We start from the raw sequence: 20,845 nt of genomic DNA on the forward strand, positions 1-20,845 counted from the left end.
AAAATAAATAATAATAATAATAATAATAATAATAATAATAATAATAATAATAATAATAATAATAATAATAATAATAATAATAATAATAATAATAATAAAATAAATAGACTTAAATGGGCTACAGGTTTTACTTATTGTTGAAACCCAAGCCCAAACCAACTTAAAACAAAAAGTCCAAAATGGCAAACCCTAATTAGAGGGGGGCAACACAAAAACTAGAGAACCCTAGTTTGATTGAGGAGGCGGCCAACATGAAAGGAGGCGGCCAACATGATAACGAGGCGGCCAGGCAGAAACGCGGATGGAAAGAAAAAACAGGATGCGAAAACGAAAGAGAAATGAAGGAACTGTGATGGTGAGGAAGGTGACAGCTACCTCGGCGACAGTGAGGAAGGTGACGGCAACCTCAGCGACGGTGGCAGCGCCGACAACGACAATGGCGGCACTGACATCAGCGATGGCAAAACAGACATCATCACAGGTTTGTATTTTAATTGTTTTATGTTTCTCTCAAAAACTTCCATTTTTTAAATAAAAAGTGATTGTTTGATGATGATAAAGAGCAAGAAGGAAAGATACCTTAATGTTTCGTTTTTGTTGTTTATTACTGCAACTCTCTGATTTCTTCTCCTTCCCTTTCTCTGTATGTATTTTTTTTATATATCAGTAGTGTTAGTCTCCGATCCTCTCCCTCTTTGAAATTTTATAGGGTATATTTATAGAGTTTTTTATGTGTTCAGTTGTTTTCTGGTCTGCCTTGGTCCTTATCTATCTATTTCCTGTTTGATGTTTCATTTCCTTTGCTCATCATCTGCGTTTTTTTTTACACCTCTAATGCATTGATGGTTTTGACTTATTTGTTTTGTTTTGTTTTGTTGCTGAGCTTTAATTTGTCCCTTAGTTTATTTTTTAAACTCAAAATTTTGTCTTTTTGTTATGCACAATGTGTACCAAGACTGATTTTAAAAAATTATGTTTTTATGTTTCTCAAAATAGTTACAGCAAAGGTCAATGACACTGCATCTGAAACAAAAAGGCAGCAACAAAACAGAGCCAAACACTACATCAGAAACATAGAGGCAACAACAACAACAAAATAGAGCCAAAGGCTTAATTTGAAAAAGTTTGACCTAATTTTTATTGTAATTTAATTTGGTTTTATATTTTGTTGTAATTTGATTGTAATTGTAATTTGATTTAATTTTAGAATTGTAATTGTAAACTGATTTGGTATTGTAAATTGATGAGCCTAATTACTTTATTTCCCTTTTTAATATATGTTTCCTTTTTGATTTATTTTTAAATAAATTGGACAAAATTAGGGTACTACAAATACAAAGGAGGAGGCAACCTTTTTCAGTGCTAAATCTAGCTAAAGTGTTTCCTTTTGGTTAGTTATCTTGATTTTTCATTGACTTAACATGTTTTTAGTTGGTTTTTTGGGCACGATGATTCCAATGGCTACTTGGATCAGATAGAGTTGATTATTCCATGTTCATCTAATTGAATCGACTTATCCAATCCAAATATCCTTGTTTCTTACGAGTAGCCAATTTATGTATATTTTTAAAAAAGAGAATAAGTCAATTAGTCCTCGAAATTGTAAGGATCAATCGAAATAGACTCTTCATATTGAAAATTGACAAACACATTATCAAAATTGTAAAATATCATTCACGGTGGTCCATCCGTTAACTTTTATCAATATTGGTTTTGACTTGACATGTATATGTAGTCATTTCACGATGATCATACATCAATGTTAATTCACTATAGATTGATTTGTCCATAAAGTTTAGGTTATCGTATGAACAAATTTGTCAATATTTATAATTGTGCTGAGACTAATTATTAATAAATCAGTCCCCTAGTATATTAATGTTAATGTGAGGTCAACATAGAAAGACTGCATATTTTGTTAAACCCTTCTGGATTATCATTTTTGTATCATTTTCACTATGTTTCTACTTATAATATTTTTATTAATTATGTCATGCTAATTTTGTACTGTGCATAATTTTTCAAATACGTTTTGTTGATGTTGCGAATTTGCCACAACGAAATTTCATTGTAGGTTTGTTCATTGTGTACTGTCGATCTTCCATTGTTAAAATTCTTTGTAATGCTTACATCGTACGAGACTATCAAACTAGGTAAGGGATAGACAATGATTATGTCATGGGTGTGATACTATTTAAGATAAATGAAATGTCGTATTTCCTGCACTTGTCTAGGTTTTACTACGGTTTTAGCTCTTTTAATAAATAATTGGTTCATTCATGATATTTGATAATTATTGGTGTTAATGTTGAAATAATATAAAAAATGATAACTTGTTTCTATTGACATATTTCTAATTCTTAAATACCATATAAACAATATCAATATCAATAAATATTTCCATAGCCAAAATCATTTTATCATCCCATATGAATTCAAGATTATTGTGGAATTGTACCTCAAGAATCCATGAAGTCTTGATAAAAAATGATCTTCAATGTTAAAAAGTAGTATTTTCCAATTGTAGATTATGTAGTTTGTGTTTATTTTCTCCTCTAATGGAATAAAGAGAGTTATTATTATTTTGATGTCTACAATTGGGGACAATAGCCATTCACTTATAGTAATCATAAGTTGTTTCATGAAGAATCATAAGTATCAATCTTTTATTATTTCTATTTCTACCAATTATAAAAATAGAAATAATATTTATGGTATCTATAAAATATTTTCCATGACAAGTATATCTTTAGCCATAAACCTTATATAAAATATATCACTTTAATTTGGCTAATTAACATAATAGTCCAAACATATTTAAATATTAAATGTGTTGCCCAAAATTTCTAATAATCTCTCAGTGATCACATATGTATCCTTCTAAACTTTAGGAGCTAAAAAATAATTATTATAAACCTTGGACATATCAACACCTCATCCACTAGTTATATCAATATATAGAACCAAAGAGGTGTTCATCATATTAATCATAACTAAACTATTCAATGATTACTCGTATTAACACAATCAAATGACATAGATTAATCATGAAATGTGTAGCATCACATAATGGTGATCTATACATGTCAATTTTCAAATGGATCCGTTTAACTCTAGTGAGATCGTTAAACATAAAATTATTATACAAAGTGTAAAAGACTGGATTCAAAACTTCATTTATGATAAAAAAAAATAAAATAAATAAAATCCAAGCATAAGTGTATGCATACATAGTTCTGAACATAGAACATACACTACAACAATAACAAACTCCCACTAAACCAAAGAATCCTCAAGTTGTATTGAACCTATGTGAGTAGTGTGCTCATGAAATATATTGATTGGAAGGCTCTTTATTAAAGGGTGGGTCTATTATCATAGAGTTTATCCTTAAGTGTTCTATAGAAATTTGTCCACTTTGTATTATCTCCTTTATAAATAGAAACTTGATGTCAAATTTTTTCGACTTTGTCAAACTCTTATTGTTATTGGAGTATAATACTCTTTATTTGTTGTCACAAAAGAACTTAAGTGATATTTCAATTCCTTCAAGAATTCGCAGTCCAATGACACTGTTCCTCAATCAAATCCAATGATTTGATGCCTCATAACATGCTATAAACTTTATTGCCAGCGTGGATGAAGTTATAAGAGTTTGCTAAGCACTACACTAAAAAATTGCACCACCATACGGTAAATAGAAGTAGATCTTCTACTATCTTGACATCCAACAAAATTTGAGTCAAAATACACAATGATCTCCAAAGAGTCTGATCTTCTATATGTGGGCATATAATCCTTTATTTTTTTCTTCTTCAGATTTCTAAGAACTGTTTGGTTGTTTTTCAATAATTCATTTTTGAATTACTTAGGTATCTACCTAACATTCCCACAATGTATGTTATGTCTGGATGCATACATACTTGAACATACATTAGACTCCCTACAACTGATGCATAATGAACCTTTTTCACTTCTTGAATATCAAGATTTCCTTTCAAGCATTGACCGAGATTGATGTCGAATTTGGGTATGATGTAGCCATTGTTGTCTTTCTCTAAATGTTGTTGCCTTAAAGAGGTTAATGGATTTTCGAAAATGGCAGCCACCGTTGCAAAAGACGAAAAATTTACCTCAGATTACTTTTTTAATACAACTAAAGGTGAAAACTTTACCTATTATGATGAAACGTGATTTATTCATTGGGAATATGGGAATCGTAGAAAGGGAAAATGTGATTTGTGAGATAATGAAAAAAGAGAAGTCCAAAAGGGTAATAAAAAAAGAAAACTATGATTAGTAACATGGTGAAATTATGATATGAGAATTTGTGGGTTATGGAAGAAACAATTTGAAGTTGAAGATGAAGATTGATAGGCTTTTATATTTTTTAATTGATTTATTAGTTAATTAATTAATTTTAAGTTTTTAGTTAAATGATAAATTAATTAATGAATTTTTATTCAAATTTAAATATTAAAAAATACACGGTCAATTAATTTAATCTAGTTAAGAAAAGTATTAGCGTGCTATGCTAGTAAAAATTAGTCATGTCAATATTTTTTAATGAAAAAAAATATCAATGAATTTTTAAAATTTCTTTGAAATTGCAAGGGTATAAATACCAAAAAAAATTACAAGAACTAAAATTCAAATGATTGATTTGCTAGCGATAAAAAACATATTTAAACCTTGAATTAAACATGTGGATCCAATTAAGCTTCAAAGACACATTTGCATCAATAATTTTAACATGCATTCCCAATTTTAAGAGCATTGAATCAATCATAATATCATTGCATTCAAGCTATGCAAATATTATAAGATTTGAAATTGAGTGTACCTCTTTTGATGACTTTCTTCACTAGTGATTCAATCTTCATCTTCATATGTTACTCCTAAAATCCAGAAAAATTAAAATTCCAAAATTCAAAAATAAATCCTAGATCTACCCAACCCATCAAAATCCCTATAATTAGACACAACTCCTACTTGCATCATAACAAAGTCTTGAACGGTAAGATCGATATTTTTCAGTTGCATGGTTTTAACCATCTAATTTTTAAGAGAATGAAACTCTAATAATTTAGAGTTCGATAAGTAAATTCCGAGAAAAAATTATTACAATCAGGATTTAAGGTTGAGTTTTACCGAACAATTTGTCTTTAGTTAAAGTTTATTATTCTTCCAATCTTTAGTTAAACTAGGCTTATCAACATATAAATAATTAAACTTAATATTAATATATACTCTCTCAGTCTCATATTACATATTTTATTTAGGTAGAACACACTTCTTAAAAAATAATTAATTATGTTGATTTTAATGATAAAATAAAATTTATTTACTTAAATATCTTTATTAATTATAATTAATGAATTTTTTTTTTTATAATTTTAGATACAATTAATAAAAATTTATTAATTAAAAAATAATTAATTTTATATTAACGATGACAAATAATTTTTTTTAAAAAAAGATGATAAATGATACATTTATTCTAAAACTGAAGAAGCGTATATGTACACTATAAATATAAATAGTAAATAAAGTAAATAATAATAAATAGAATAAAATAAAAACCAAATACAAAAAAGTAAATGTAATGTATGAGCAAAATTCCCATCCACCTTTACAAAACAAAAGGGAAATACACAAAAGCTAACCACGAAAACACAGCACAATTCAAATTCAATCCCGCTAAATAATTTAACTGCAATCTTCTTCTTCATTTCTTCGAGTTGCATCAACCACCTCGCTACTTTTCACTATACACTCAACCCCCTTTCACTAACCAAAACCTAGGGTTAGGGTTTTGCTTCCTCCGCTTCACAGCCATGGAAGCAGCAGTAATCGACGCCGGCTCCTACCTCCTCAAAGCCGGTTTCGCAATTCCTGATCAAACTCCCGCTATGGTAATGACAATTTTCCATTCTCATTTTCATTTCTCAAAAACAAAGAAAAAACTGTTCCTAATTGTTGTTGTTGTGTGTGTGTTTGTGTTGGTTAGATAATTCCTAGCCAGATGAAGCGAATGGTTGATGATAAATCATCAGTGGATGATGATGGTAGTGGTCAGTTAGTGGTGGATGAGGTTTCTGTTGATCCGGTGGTGCGAGGTTATGTTAGAGATTGGGATGCTATGGAGGATTTGTTGCATTATGTTTTGTATACTGGACTTGGATGGGAAATTGGCAATGAAGGACAAATATTGTTTACGGATCCACTTTGTACCCCAAAGGTTTTTATTTTCAGGATTTTTTTTGTTTGTTAATTTAATGCTTTTTGAAGGCTCCTTTTTATTTATCTTATGTTCAGCTTGTGTGAATTTTTTTTACTGCAATGTGAACTTGCGAATAATTTTGTTATGTGAATCATCGACGCAAACATGGAAACAACAATGACATATAGCCACCGGTAATATTTTGAGAAAATAGAAGTGATTGAGTGTAACACTTGTGTTAGTGTTGTGTCAGTGTTAGACAACGACATGTCTCAGATACTAGACACACATTCAATGTGAAGTGTCGGTGCTAACACAGGTCTTGTTCATGCTTTGATGAGATTATTTTGGGTTTTAATGCTGTGTTACAGATTTAAGGTTATTAGGGAGAAGAAAAACAGAGTTGAATATTGAATTCTCAAATCTGAACGGACAGTTTCAGATTACTAGTGTTTACTCACTCTAACTAACTTTAACACAGTTTGTAACTGTTAGAAATAGCTAGTGCCAGGTGGAATAAAACAGGCTGGCAGAAGCCTAACCTAACTAACCGGTGCTTAGTTGGCGCTGAACAAGCTATCACTGCTTTCGTACAGCAGAGCTTTTCGAGAGTTATATTCTATACTCACAGAAAGGCTGTGAAATTAAGTCATTGCAGTTACTGTTTATATACACTAAAACGTTAAACACGTGTCAGATCATGTTTCACCATTTTGGCTCTTGCCACATAATGATATTACTTCTTTCTTAATATCTGTCTACAAATAATGAAATATAATTGCATGTCTATCTAAAATATGTTTACATAGTCAGTGAATATTATTATTTTTCAATAATAATTTCTGACTACAGTTAACAAACTTATTCAAATGAGTACTTATTTACACCTTAGGTTCTTAATGCATAACTGGATTGTGTAAGTTTGCTTGTGCATTATACCATTTGTCTCCTAGGTTACCTGACTTTACTATATGATGATCCTAGATGATTTTGATATTATTTTTGTGTATGTTTTCTTCTTAGGAATGTTTTTGTTCACTGCTTATGATTTATCTAATTAGGCACTGAGTTGTTTTGTTTTTATATACTCTTGCAGTCTTTCCTTGAAAATGAAATTGGGGGTGGCAATAATTTTCTTTTGATGTGTATTATTATACAGATTTTTCTTTTAACAGATGTTTATATTATTGTTTTCCAGGCTAACAAAGAACAGTTAGTGCAACTAATGTTTGAAACATTCAACATATCAGGGTTTTATGCATCGGAACAGGCAGTGTTGTCTCTCTATGCTGTGGGAAGGATCTCTGGATGCACAGTTGATATTGGTCATGGAAAAATAGGTATCCAAATTTGAATGAGTGGGGATTTCAAGATTGTTAGTGTTAGAATATTAGAAAATATCTTATAATATCTATTATATTATATTAGAGTATCTTGAGTTATTCCCTAGGATCAATTTATAATCATAGAGATATCTTAGAATATCTCTCATTATTATTATGATTTATTCCTAATTTAGGATGGAGTCTATGTTTCTCTATAAATAGATATTAGTATTGAGTCTTTTGTAATCAAGTTAGCATAAAACTACTATCAATAATATTCAAACTTTTATTATTTTTTCTCCTCCTGTTATCTAAAATCTCACAACTTCAACATGGTATCTAGAGCCTATTTCACTCGTTTTCCGTTCAGTTCGCTACTACCACTATTTCCAGCGAATTTTCCTGTGAACAACATCGTCATCTCCAGATTAGATCATGCTTGAAAGCGCGTCGCCAAAAGCCGTCCCATGCGCTCTCACGCGCTGCTAATCTCTCATGCGAGTAGATCTCACGCGCCGCCGTCTCCACAACATGCGACGACATGTTTTGACCCCTCTCAGTTGATGCTTGGTCGGCCAATTGCGCCTCAACCTCGAACTTTCGAATCTACCCTCGTATTCTAGTTTTGAGCTACAATTACACCTACTTCCATTGTGTGTTGAATCTCCCAATCTACACAACTAAGATTTTTTTAGGTCAAAAGTTGCTCCACCACGCTCATGTGCCTCCAAGATCCGCCGTCTATTGCTGCCTTCCATCTGCTGTCGCTGTTGGAAAAGTTTTCCAGCAAGTTTTCCGAAACAACCATTGTCTCTCCTGTTTTGGATGCATTTTCTCACTCCGTTGATTGATCATGGTTTCGTTTCATTAGAGTCGCGCTGCTTCCTCTTTGGTGTTTGTCATGCAATTTAGTTCTTACTAATAGATTATAACAGTGGCTTCTATTCCCACCGACGATCATTCTGGTGGTGTCCCTTTTCCCATAGATGAATCTGCTAGGAACCCAAGAAGGTCCTAGATAACTAACTAATAATAGAAACACCAAAGCAGATACACCTATACCACTGCTAACAACCTAGGAACACAACTACTAACAAACTCCTAATTATCCCTATTTGTATATCCTAACAGAATCATATTAGTGATGACTTCTTTTTCCATTGATGGTCATTATGATGATGTCTTTTATTTTCATGACTCACACTTTAGCATGACAGTTTGTCCCAGATGCATTGGCCCCATCTTTGTCTCAGATGTACTAGCCTTGCCTTTCTCTCCTTGAAGCACGCCTCTCCAATATTATTGGTTTGAAGCTTCTAAATGCTGTTTTTAGAAGAACGGACCTTGCTTTGTTCAATTGTTTGCCGTGAATTTCTCTCAGGCTAATGATCATATCAGCTATCTGGTTAGGCTATATTTATAGCAATTCTCTCCGACTTCACCTGCATCACTGCATTGCTTTTCCATCATTTTTATTATTTTGCAGAGCAAAACATTATTTTCTTGTAACAAGTTAAAACTTAGTAAGCTTTAGCTTGAGGGGGAGTGTTAGAATATTAGAAAATATCTTATAATATCTATTATATTATATTAGAGTATCTTGAGTTATTTCTTAGGATCAATTTATAATCATAGAGATATCTTAGAATATCTCTCATTATTATTATGATTTATTCCTGATTTAGGATTGAGTCTATGTTTCTCTATAAATAGAGATTAGTATTGAGTCTTTTGTAATCAAATTAGCATAAAACTATTATCAATAATATTCAAACCCTTATTATTTTTTCTCCTCCTTTTATCTAAAATTCCACAACTTTAACTGTTAGAATTTATGAATAAGTATTGCATTTAACTGGTGGTATGTTTGATGTGCTTTCTATATGTCAAAATCCTTAAAATTGGCCTATTGCTTACAATTGCATACCCCATCTTTTTTTAATATTTATTTGTTTAATTCCCTGGTTCTTCATTATCTTCATAATTATGTGAAAAGAATCGGATGCTTCGTGCTTAGGGTCTGTATTAGTTAATGTAATTGAATGCCTCATGGATTTATATTCATAAACATAGATTACATGTAGTTTAAAATCCCTCAATTTTAGAGATTGATATATCTGTCTTCAGCAAAAGGCATCAAACAAATCAAAGAATATCAATACTTCCCCTAAAGCTGGTACATAAATGTATGCATGAAACTTGTTACATATGTATTAAATTGGACCCTGAAGAAACTTAGGAAGATGTTTACTAGTTGATATTTGGAATTCGCAACAAGGTAGAAAATGATAATTTGCTTGTATATGACATTTTCTTGGACGATATAATATTCAATTGCTATATGCTTGGTTAGCTCGTTCATTCGAGTTGGATATAGGTTGCAAGATTGTTTCCTTGTCACAAATGAATATCATAGCTTAAAGCCTATTTTGCAAGCTTCAGTTTTTGAAGTAGTTGTTTAAACTTTAAACCATTTAAGTTTGCAAATAGCCATTGCTTGATAACCTACTTCCACATTTGATTTTGCAAATAAACTTTTTGTTTTTCCACCAAATGAGATTCCACCCAACAAGATAACAATACCCAAAAGTTGATTTTCTATTATTATAAGAGATTCTGCCCAATTTGACTTTCTATTATTATAAGAGATTTTGCTCTTGATATTTTATCGGTTGTTCTGTGTAACTTTATTTTATTTGGATTTTGTGACCAGATATTGCTCCAGTGATTGAGGGTGCGGTTAACCACATTGCCTCAAGAAGATTTGAGTTTGGAGGTACCGATCTAACTAATTTTCTGGCTCAAGAACTTGGCAAATCCAATCCGCTAGTGAATATCAGCATTTCTGATGTTGAGAAAATAAAACAGCAATATTCATGTTGTGCTGAAGATGACTTAGCTTACCAGAAGACTGAAAATTCTTGTCCCGTGGAGACGCATACCCTTCCTGATGGACAGGTCTTCCTTTTATTCATCTTTAATAGTTATGACTTAATAAGATAATTGCTGATTTACTTCTTATTGGTTTTATGTTTGGTCGGTTCTTTTATTCAATCAAGTTTGTGCTTCTCTAGGTCCCACAAATGGTGAGTTAACACTAGTTATGGCAGTGGGAACTGGGAAGCAAATAAAAATGAAAGGGAGGATGAGTTGAATCAATAAGGCGAGAGTAGGGTTTATCTTTTATTGTTATTCTTGATTTAAACAAAGTTTGAGCAAATGAGAGGAGGTGGATGACGTTTGTTACCTTGGAATACATTCTATTTAATTCCTTATCAACGTCAAACCTTAAGGGGGCGTTTGTTTCACGGTTGGAAATTCTACTCCCAGGAATAGCTTTCCTAGAAAATAACAATGGGAATTTTATTCCCGGGTATTTTATAAAAATTGTGTTTGGTTAATACTAATCACGTTCCTTGGAGTTATTTGTAAGAATGGAAAAAGGTAGTTACCAAAAGTTTATTCCCACCTTCATGGGAACTTTCATTTCCCACCCATTTTCTTGGGAACATATTCATGGGTAAGTGGGAAGTTATTTTGTTCCTTGTAATGTTTTATTTCTTGGAATTAATTTTCTAACTTTGTAACAAACATAGGGATCTATATTTATAACATCCACATTCCTGGAATTATTTTTCTAACCATAAAACAAACACCCCCTAAGTTTTTGGCTTGTCATGTAAAGTTTTCTTTCATTCTAATGTGTCTGAACTGGATTTTTTTTATGAACATCTCTGCCAGTTTTCTACTAGCTTTTCATCAGAAAACATTAGATTGAATTGGTGGAGGATATTTAAGATTCTATTTAGTTATTTGAATTTTGAAATATGAAACTATTTCAAGTTGCAAGTCTCAAATCTCAACATTTATTATTATTTTATGTCTAGATGTGTTGAGGAGATTATCATTAAGGAAACTAAATTGAAGATTACTTCAGGCCTAAATCTGTTTCTTCTATATATGGAAGTAATTAAAATTGATGCATAGTTATATTATATTTCATAAAGATTTGTCACCAGAATGTGGTTAATCCAATATGTACCATGTAGATTTTTTTGTTTGATCAATGATAGCAAGTTATTGGTTTCTGGCATGTTGAACGGTATGATCATCGAGATGATCTGAAAGGCCACGGACCTTGACTAACTTTCTTGTGCAGGTGATAACAATTGGAAGAGAAAGATATACAGTTGGTGAGGCTTTATTCCAGCCAAGTCTATTGGGTTTAGAGGCTCATGGCATTGTAGAGCAGCTTGTCCGTACTATTTCAACGGTGACATCTGATAATCATCGGCAACTTCTAGAAAATACTGTGGTTTGTGGCGGCACTTCTTTTATGACTGGTAAACTGTTATTTTTCTTAGTTCTGGTGAATCTAGTACAAGTTTGATCAAAGCTTCAACTCTAATCTGTTAATGATAAGATGAGGGTCATCTCAAAGCAATCTGACCTCTTTCTGTATGAGGATGCTGTTATTTTACTTGTACAATCTAACATGCTAATGATGATTCTTGCTGCAGGTTTTGAAGAGAGATTTCAAAAGGAATCTTGGCTAAGTTCATCAGCTGTTCGACCTACCTTGGTTAAGGTAACTTTGTCTAGTTTGAAATAGCTTCCACCTTGTGACATTGAGAACTTCAGAGTTAAAATAAGTTTATGTTTTTCACTTACTAAAAAAGTTCTCACAATATTTTACGAGTTTATGGAGAAATTAAATGAGGGTTTAAAAAAATTGATATGCAGAAGTTAATTTCGCGTTATATGAGAAGCCATTGTTGAAAAAAGTTGAAGTTATTGCAAGATTCTTTTTATATTTCTTTTTTTTTCATATATGCTTATGAAGAAGTTAATTTAAAGGGATTCGTAGTCTTGTAAAGAAAATCATGTAACATGTCTCATAGGCATTATAGTCTTTGTAATTGTTAACTATTTTCAGATACTTCTTTTTGCATGATCTTTATCATTTTTAATCTTCTAATTTATGTTTTTGCTGATGGATAATCTCTGCTTTGTCGCAGCCTCCGGAATATATGCCGGAAAATTTAACCATGTATTCTGCATGGGTGGGAGGTGCCATACTTGCCAAAGTGGTTTTTCCTCAAAATCAGCATGTTACTAAGGCAGACTATGATGAAAATGGACCTTCCATTGTTCACCGGAAGTGCTTCTAAAGGAATGCTTCTGCACAATATCCTCAAACAGCTAATTCCTTTGCACTTGTGTTATAACATATGTGGTAGGCTTTTCATTTGACTTCAGTTTCTAAATGCTAGTTTTGCTAGATGTCAGGTGCTTGTGTAATTTTAAAAACTATAGTTATTAACTTAACTCAATCATATTTGTGTACCAGTGTTTAGCCATCAAATCTAGAGTTTTCAGTAAAATACTAAAATCTCAGTTTGAATTTTTTTTTATAAAAACAAGTAATGCAGCAAGAACAGCTTGCTTATCCTGTAACGAGTACTCGAGTAGAGCCTGCAAGAGATTAAGTTTGGTACTCAGTGACATCTTGCACAGTTTTGCAATTTTTACTACTAACTACATGCACTTTTTTGCTTGTTTATTTCTTGTTCTATGTTGAACATATTGTTTAATTAGTTGATATATAAGGTTACCAATACATAATATACATTTTAAAAGATACTAACATGAAGTTATAGAATTACAAAACTGCAATTAAACTATAATGGAATACATCATTTTTTCTATTGTTTGAAAAGAAAATTGAACTGAACGAGTTATATTGTTATTTTTTGTTATGCTTGTAAGCATACTAAATTTTAGTTAGGGTTAAATATGTTTAGTTGTTATAAAATTTCAATTTTAGTCTTTGTAAAATAAAAATACAATTTTTAGTCCTTACAGAATTATCATGCACACAGCTAAAGGCAGTGGCGGAACGGATAGTTGGAATTAGGTTGAAAATTTTAGTTTATGTTATAATTATAGTAGTTGGTTTTTTAATTTTTTATAAATAATTCCCTATTTTATTTTATTTTTTATAATAGACATTTGAGTTATAATTTGATCAATAAAAATTGATGTATTTGATTTATGTTATGGATCAAATAGATCAATTTTTGTTGATCAAATTATAAGTTAAATGTATCTTATAAAAAAAGTAATGTTATTGAAACACAAAACTTAAAACAAAATACGACACAATGCAATATTGTGTAAAATAAAGATAATCATGTTTTGTATTTGTATTCCAATACACATTATTGTATTTGTGTCTCATTTTGTATCAAATTATGTTTCAATAGCATTACTCAAACAAAAAAAATAGTAGTATTTTTTTAAAAATTATTGGGGACTTTGGGGTAGCCGTTGCCACCTATGTGCCCGAGAAGATCCGCCTCTGGATAGAGGTGGGAATAGGCTGGATAGAGGTGGGAATAGGCTGGGCCAAGCTAGGCATGGATTTGTAAAAAAATTATAGGCATAAGCCTGACCTGTGACCTATCATAGGTTTACTTTTTAGGCCTGAGTCTGACTTTGATAGAAGTTTGGTATAGTTTGTTAGCCTATTTAAAAACCTATTTCATTTTAACATTTTTGAATAAGTAATCAAATATATCTTAAATAGATTAAAGAGTTAATATGTCAATGAAATCAAGTTCTATTTTGATATGTAACATCACATTTTGAAGAATATGACTTTATATACATTATACTTAAATTATATTTTATAATAAAACATTTAAATATGTCAAAAATTAAATGAGGTTAATATGAGTAAATTACTAAAAGATGAATATATAACAAAAAGATTGAAATTTAATTTAATAATTATAGTAATAAAAAAAATTATTTATATTTATTTAAATAGACCAGCCTAATAAGTCTAAAAGGCTTATTGTGTAGCCTGTAGTCTGACATTTTTAATTCAATAGGTGTTTTTAGAAGCTTTGACCTTATCTATTTAAGAAAAAAGTCTACTCTAACCTAGGTCTGATGTAGACTAGACTGTAGGCCCTTGTTAGTCGGACTGACCTATTCCCATCCCTACATGCAGCTTTAGTACATGCTCTTGAGGCAATGTATATTTATTAATGATTTTTTCATATATATTTATGATATTATAAAAAGTTTTTCTAAAAAAACAAAATTCAAAATTTAATTTCTAAGTCTATATTTTCATTACTTTTATCTTGATATTTTAACATTTAAAAATTCATATTTAATTTATTTAAAGTTAAAAAATTTTAAATTTTTGTGGATGATATTTTTATAATATTCTAAACATTATTGCAACAAAGTCATTTAAAATTTATAAAGTTAAATGAAAATTAAATATGTTTTGTTTTATGATGGACTAAAAGTATTTAACCCTTTTAAATATTATACCTTCAAAATCCTAAAATCAAGATTATATGAGCAATAGGATGACTCACAGAAACTAAGCTGAAAGATATTTCTTTTCTTATTAATTTCTAAACGATCATATTAAACTGAAAAAATACACTAGTTTCCAAAAATCAGCATAAACAATACCATATGTTTATGTTATTAAATCATTGTTTAATATTTTTTTGAATAACAAGTATATTATTGTGCCAAAATCTGAATAACTAATTTTTCTTTGACGAATCTGGATAAATAATTTTGTATATACAAATCCTAACAATTGTGATTCTTCCTTCTTCCTTCAAGAATGACATTTAGGATAGAACATTCCACTGTTTGTAAATCTAACATTCTCACATGTTGCAATGGTGCCATTACAACCTTGTGGTGTTAAAATCACATCTTGCACATGAATTCCTTTGCATGGGACAGTTTTGCTACATTCAAATTTGATTGCCACTTCTGAAGCACTTGTTCCTTTAATGTTTTGGTACACAACGTTGCTCAATTCTACTGCTGAGTCCTGCAATTTGACCATGATTTTTAAGAGGGATTAAAATGAAATTTGCCTCTAATTTTGTTAATTCTATTTTTTAATAGTAATAAATTTAAAAAATAAAGAACTCAAGACATTTAAAAGCAATCACCTGCTCATGACATGCCTTTTTCTGGTCACAATAGTTTTGATCTATGATTATGGGATTTGTCACATTTTGCATAGCTATGTTGATAAATTTGATGTCTTTTGCATAGCCAGAACCTCCCTGTGTTGAGATAATATAATATGAAACATAAGATATCATAACTAAAACACTTATAAAAAAAAAAAAAAACTTATATTTCAAAATTACTGCCCTACTATATTACTATGAAGAATATACATATATATATATATATATATTTAAATCATTTCGGAGAATGCTTACTATATTTTAATGTAATTTTGAAGTGATTAATTTAGTATATCCAACCACATAAATTTTGAAGTTTTTAATATGATTTCTATACTTTAGAATTGTCTAAATTTAGTCCTTTACCAGTAAACAATCATTCAATTAATAAAAATCTCTTAACTTTTGTTAAGTTATAAAGAATTTGAACTTGGATAAGTATAATATGTTATTTCACACATATAATATTGAAATGATTTCTATATTTAGTCATCTAAATTTTAAAATGAAATCTTATGGTCAAAGTTAATGTTCATCAAGTATGGACATATCTAAAATTTGTTAATTTTTTTTTTAAATAAGAAAAAGCTTTTAAACTATCTAATGAAACTATCGCTATGGTAAATAGTTCAACCCTTTATGACTATAGACAATTTGACAACATGAACGAGTATATAATATTAAACAATGTAAGCAATACATTATAATAAATGCCAAATGAATTTTCTCCAATTGCTCAAAAAGAATATTACCATCCCAATTATCATGCCATTCCACGTAAAACAAATGAAATTATAATATAATGTATTGCTGGTTCAAATTAGTTAAGAAGAAGGACTAAAGAAGGTTGAACAACAAAAATTTTATTTTTTTAATTTTTATATAAAATGTTGTTGACTTGTTTAAAGTAATATGGTTAGGAATTAGTACACTGAAAACATGCCAAACTTAGTTAAAGTATTAAAAGTCAAACTTTTTGTTAGTTAGAAATGATAATCAACCAAATTAAACTTGTCCACACATGGTCCTATATAGGAGATCAAAGCCTCAAAAAGTAGAGTTTTAGATTGCAACTGTGTTTTAAGCACATCATAGTCTTATATACTGCAAACTATTTTATTAAAATATACAAATATGATTTTTTTAAAGAATTTATTTTATTTACATTGTTAATGTAAATTTATTTTATTTTTAATCAATTTTAATGATAAAATTATTAAAAATATTTGATTTTAACTATATTTTTTTCTAAAATTTTCATATAAATAATTGTAATTTGTCACAATGCACTATTGCCCCATTTATCAATCTATGTATCATTGGTCAACTTCCCAATATAGTGCTAATGCACCAAAATTGGCCCTCAATGAACATAAAGTTTAATAATCATGTATTCTTGAAGGCCTTAAGAGAACATTGGTAAAACTAAAAATTAAATTAAGTGGGTAACTTCAATTCCAATTTTTGTACTTTATACTATTTTATAAATGAGCCTTTATTATATTAAACCGTTTCAAAGTTATAAAGTGGTTAATTTATTTACCTGCCAAGTCTTTATTCTAACTCCATTAGTGGTTCCTTTAAATGTAGCTCTGTTCACTTGCACATTGGACACTTTAGCTTCTGAGTTACCTTCTCCTAAACTTCCAATGCTATAAAACAATAATTACCATATCAACATTTTTAACCAATAAATGTAAAATTCATTGAAAAATTAAAAACTTCAACTAAGAGAATATTGAACCTGATTCCATGTCCTGGCCCACAAATAATATCTGTGGCTCGAATATTTTTGGACCCACTTACTATTGAAATACAATCATCACCTTCAATACAATAGTGAGGAAAAAAATTAGAAAATTTAAAATTCTATTAACTTTTGATTCATTTTTTGGGTTGGATTAGATATGTTGTTTACCTCTAAAAATAAGATTTTTTTGTCTTATAATTTGTTTCTATATAAATTTTATTCATTTTCATTCTTAGAAAATATGAAAATGATACATTTCTTTTAATAAAAAATTGATACCATATAATCTTTTGATTAGAAATTCATGCATGTTTGTTTTACAATCTAATGAGCTTTGATGGATTTAATTAATTTCTATTTTAGAAAGTTGCCTAATAATTTCTCATCGTACAGTAATTTACAAAAATATTTTAGTATATAATATTATAATATAAAATTATGGTAAGATATTATTAGTTTATCGTAAAATATCTGACAATACATGTTAATTAAATTAAATAGCTTACCTATTAATTAAGAATAAGTAAGATTTAAATTTAATTTAAATATAATATACTTAAAACATTTTTTTATTTTTTTATTTTTACCTGTCCCAATGATGCTATTGCTTATGATAACATTTTGTGAATGTGTGACATGAATTCCATCAGTGTTGGGGCTGTGCCCTGGTGCTTTTACTATTAGATTTGAAGCCCCAACATTATTGCAATGCTGAAACCTTATATGCATTTGTTGTGCATTTTTGAACTTCATGTTTTCCACTCTCAAGTTGTTGCATTCATTGAAAGTCACAGCCTATATATGCAACAAATTTTTTCCAATAATTAAATTAAATAACCATTTGTATGGAAACAGAGCATGTAATAGAACATAAAATAAAATAAAATGCATATTTAACTTACAGTTGGTGCCGGTTTGCATGGCTGTGAAACAAAAAGGAGAATAAAGAAATCAAAGTTAGTATTATAAAATCCTAATAAAATTAAAATGAGAAGAAATATATATTTGGATATAGGATATTTCCATATATATATGTCTTTCCCTGCATAGTTTTTTATATGATCAAATATATTAAAATAAAGGAAACAAGAAGATAAAAACCTGGTGGAAAATATACCATATATCGTAGTTGAAAAAAAATTCCATATATATTGATTCATTAAAATTCAAACCACTAACCAAAAATAAACTAATAATAAACGATTATTGAAATATACATTATTTTTAAATTTAAAAGAAGAGTTTTATTTGCATGTATTTCAAATATTTTATATTGTCAACATATCACCATCACTTATTTTAATTGCTTTAAAATTTATTATTATACAAGTCAAACATTTTTAAACAACGGATGAGGTATTTTTTTAAATGTTTCTTATTTTCCTTATACCCACATTTTCGTTCCGCTAACTAATTTATTTTTAAAGATTTAAATAAAAATATTGACATCAACTATAAGTTAGTTTTTTATGTTTTACATATAAAATAATTTTCTTGTAAAAAAATATACATAAATTTTTGTTTCACTAAACAATATTCATAAAAAAAATCAAAGAAAAACATTATTTTTTCTCTTAACTAAACAAATCTATGGATTAAATAAACGAGCTAATAAGAATTTGAGTCAAAATCATACGAGGCTTTCGTTGACTTTGCAAGAATTCTCCCACCATATTCTTCCATTGCCATCAATGGTGCCACCACCATCAACTATGAGATTTGTGACATTATCAAACATAATCCAAAGACTTCTATCTTTTTCATATGCTGATATTTTAGGCCATGCTTTGATTGTTCCATAGATCTAACATAATGAAACAGTAATTAAACTCATAACATTTACAATTAATTAGTTAATCAATACTTAAGTGCACATTAAGGTTATTAATATAATTAAATCACTTTAATTTTCCACTAAATAAATGTTGCTATAATGTAGTATCTTACCTTTAATTCAGTATTGGGTTGACATGGCCCTGAAAATATTATTGGCTTTAGATGATAGACACTATTTTGAGGTACCACAAGAACACCTCCTTTAGAACATGCCTCATTCCATGCCTTTTCAAATGCCTAAAGTGCAAAAGTGACAATTTTTTTTTATTTTGAGTAAGAAAATGACACAAATTAAAGAAGAAAAGATTGGTAACTCAATTCAAATGGTCTTGGATACTTGAATATCAAATACAAATTTTTTCCAGTTACAATTGCATCACTTGTATAAAACTCTAAATTTTCACAATGTAAAATATCATGACATACATATAAATATATCTTAATGCACTAAAATTTCATCACATACATATAAATATATCTCATCTTATTTTCTAAGTTACCTCGTTATCAATTTGTCCATCGTTAGCTTTGGCTTCATAGTCGTCAACATTAATTATTTCTTTAGATTGCAACGGTGCGTGAGATTGATGATTAGCCCTTTTCATGAAACCAAATTGTTCATTTTGATAATTTGTTTCCACTATGTAAGAGCCAAAACACAAGCCAAATGACACTAATATGGTGAAAAGTGAAAGAACTAAACTTTGTGGATACATTATTCTTATGTTATAACTTTATGGGAAAAAGAACAACCTCAAATGAAGGAATGAAAATGTTGTAAAGATTATAGTATAGATATATTTTTGATAAATGACAAAGGAAGAGGTATTTATAGGAAAATTTGGAGCTTGATTTCTAACGAGAGAAAATAAGAATTGAATTTTAGAGAGAGAGAATGGATTGTAAAATAGAAGCAAAGTTTCCTTAGGATTGAGATGCTAGAGACTTAGAAGAAAAAACAATGATGGGGTGTTACCAGAATTTGAAAAAATAAAAATATTAAATTTGGGTTAGTTATTTTCTAGTTCTATCACTATGTGCTTGTTTACCAACAATCCAAACATTTTATGAATTGAACATTCTTCTTTTGTTGTTCATGTGTCCTACCTATTGACTATATAACCATATTTTGATAAATTATAAATAAAAATTCATTTAATTATTATCATTTAAATAATAAATATTGATATTGTAGGTGTCGTGTTTACATAAATAAATAAATAAAAATCATAATTACTTACTATAAAGAATAGATTTTGGATTTGACTCTATAATTTTGGTACAAAGATTACCTATTTGATTAAAAGACATTATTTATTTTTTCTTTTTTCATTTGAAAAAAATGGTCAAATTTGGTAACATTCAATCTTACGAAATTAAATTGGATAAAACTAACTGACATCAATTTTGCTAACGTACGTATAATTAAAATTAGGATATAGAATCTGGTCAGGTAGAATCTAATTTTAAAATGTTTTCTTTCAAACGTGGAATAATATCATATTTTATTATCAGACACTATTTAAGTAAAAAGCTAAAATTAAAGAAAAACAATCCAATGCTGATACTGATTTTTATTATTTACAAATTAATTTCCTCTGACGTGACAAAAATATTTTAAATTATATATATATATATATATATATATATATATATATATTATTTTAATTTAACTAATTTTTTTCTAATT

At 29.1% G+C, this 20,845-nt stretch overlaps 2 protein-coding genes across 2 annotated transcripts; one reads left to right on the plus strand and one right to left on the minus strand.

Moving 5' to 3' along the window:
• The first annotated feature begins 5,600 nt into the window (after window positions 1-5,600).
• Window positions 5,601-13,049, plus strand: LOC101511988 (actin-related protein 7). The gene is made up of 7 exons (XM_004499833.4): window positions 5,601-5,915; window positions 6,011-6,241; window positions 7,422-7,563; window positions 10,262-10,506; window positions 11,708-11,891; window positions 12,069-12,136; window positions 12,567-13,049. The coding sequence occupies exons 1-7, from the start codon at window positions 5,838-5,840 to the stop codon at window positions 12,717-12,719; spliced, it is 1,101 nt and encodes a 366-aa protein (XP_004499890.1). The 5' UTR covers window positions 5,601-5,837; the 3' UTR covers window positions 12,720-13,049.
• A 1,970-nt stretch (window positions 13,050-15,019) lies between these two features.
• Window positions 15,020-19,962, minus strand: LOC101511666 (polygalacturonase QRT2). The gene is made up of 9 exons (XM_004499832.4): window positions 19,656-19,962; window positions 19,267-19,392; window positions 18,956-19,123; window positions 18,222-18,242; window positions 17,907-18,114; window positions 17,314-17,395; window positions 17,113-17,221; window positions 15,546-15,662; window positions 15,020-15,421 (listed from the first exon to the last, which is right to left on the minus strand). The coding sequence occupies exons 1-9, from the start codon at window positions 19,869-19,871 to the stop codon at window positions 15,200-15,202; spliced, it is 1,269 nt and encodes a 422-aa protein (XP_004499889.1). The 5' UTR covers window positions 19,872-19,962; the 3' UTR covers window positions 15,020-15,199.
• Between the last annotated feature and the right edge of the window lie 883 nt (window positions 19,963-20,845).

This window comes from Cicer arietinum, chromosome 5 (genome assembly GCF_000331145.2).
Source record: "Cicer arietinum cultivar CDC Frontier isolate Library 1 chromosome 5, Cicar.CDCFrontier_v2.0, whole genome shotgun sequence".
Taxonomy (NCBI): domain Eukaryota; kingdom Viridiplantae; phylum Streptophyta; class Magnoliopsida; order Fabales; family Fabaceae; genus Cicer; species Cicer arietinum.

Excerpts from the sequence above, each read along its gene's own strand:
- LOC101511988 (XM_004499833.4), top strand. The coding sequence starts at position 5,838 with ATGGAAGCAGCAGTAATCGACGCCGGCTCCTACCTCCTCAAAGCCGGT. Across the intron at positions 5,916-6,010 it reads CTGATCAAACTCCCGCTATG|ATAATTCCTAGCCAGATGAA; the intron begins GTAATGACAATT and ends TGTGTTGGTTAG. Across the intron at positions 10,507-11,707 it reads ATACCCTTCCTGATGGACAG|GTGATAACAATTGGAAGAGA; the intron begins GTCTTCCTTTTA and ends TTTCTTGTGCAG.
- LOC101511666 (XM_004499832.4), bottom strand. The coding sequence starts at position 19,871 with ATGTATCCACAAAGTTTAGTTCTTTCACTTTTCACCATATTAGTGTCA. Across the intron at positions 18,243-18,955 it reads GCAAAGTCAACGAAAGCCTC|CCATGCAAACCGGCACCAAC; the intron begins GTATGATTTTGA and ends TTTGTTTCACAG. Across the intron at positions 17,396-17,906 it reads CAATAGCATCATTGGGACAG|GTGATGATTGTATTTCAATA; the intron begins GTAAAAATAAAA and ends ATTGTATTGAAG.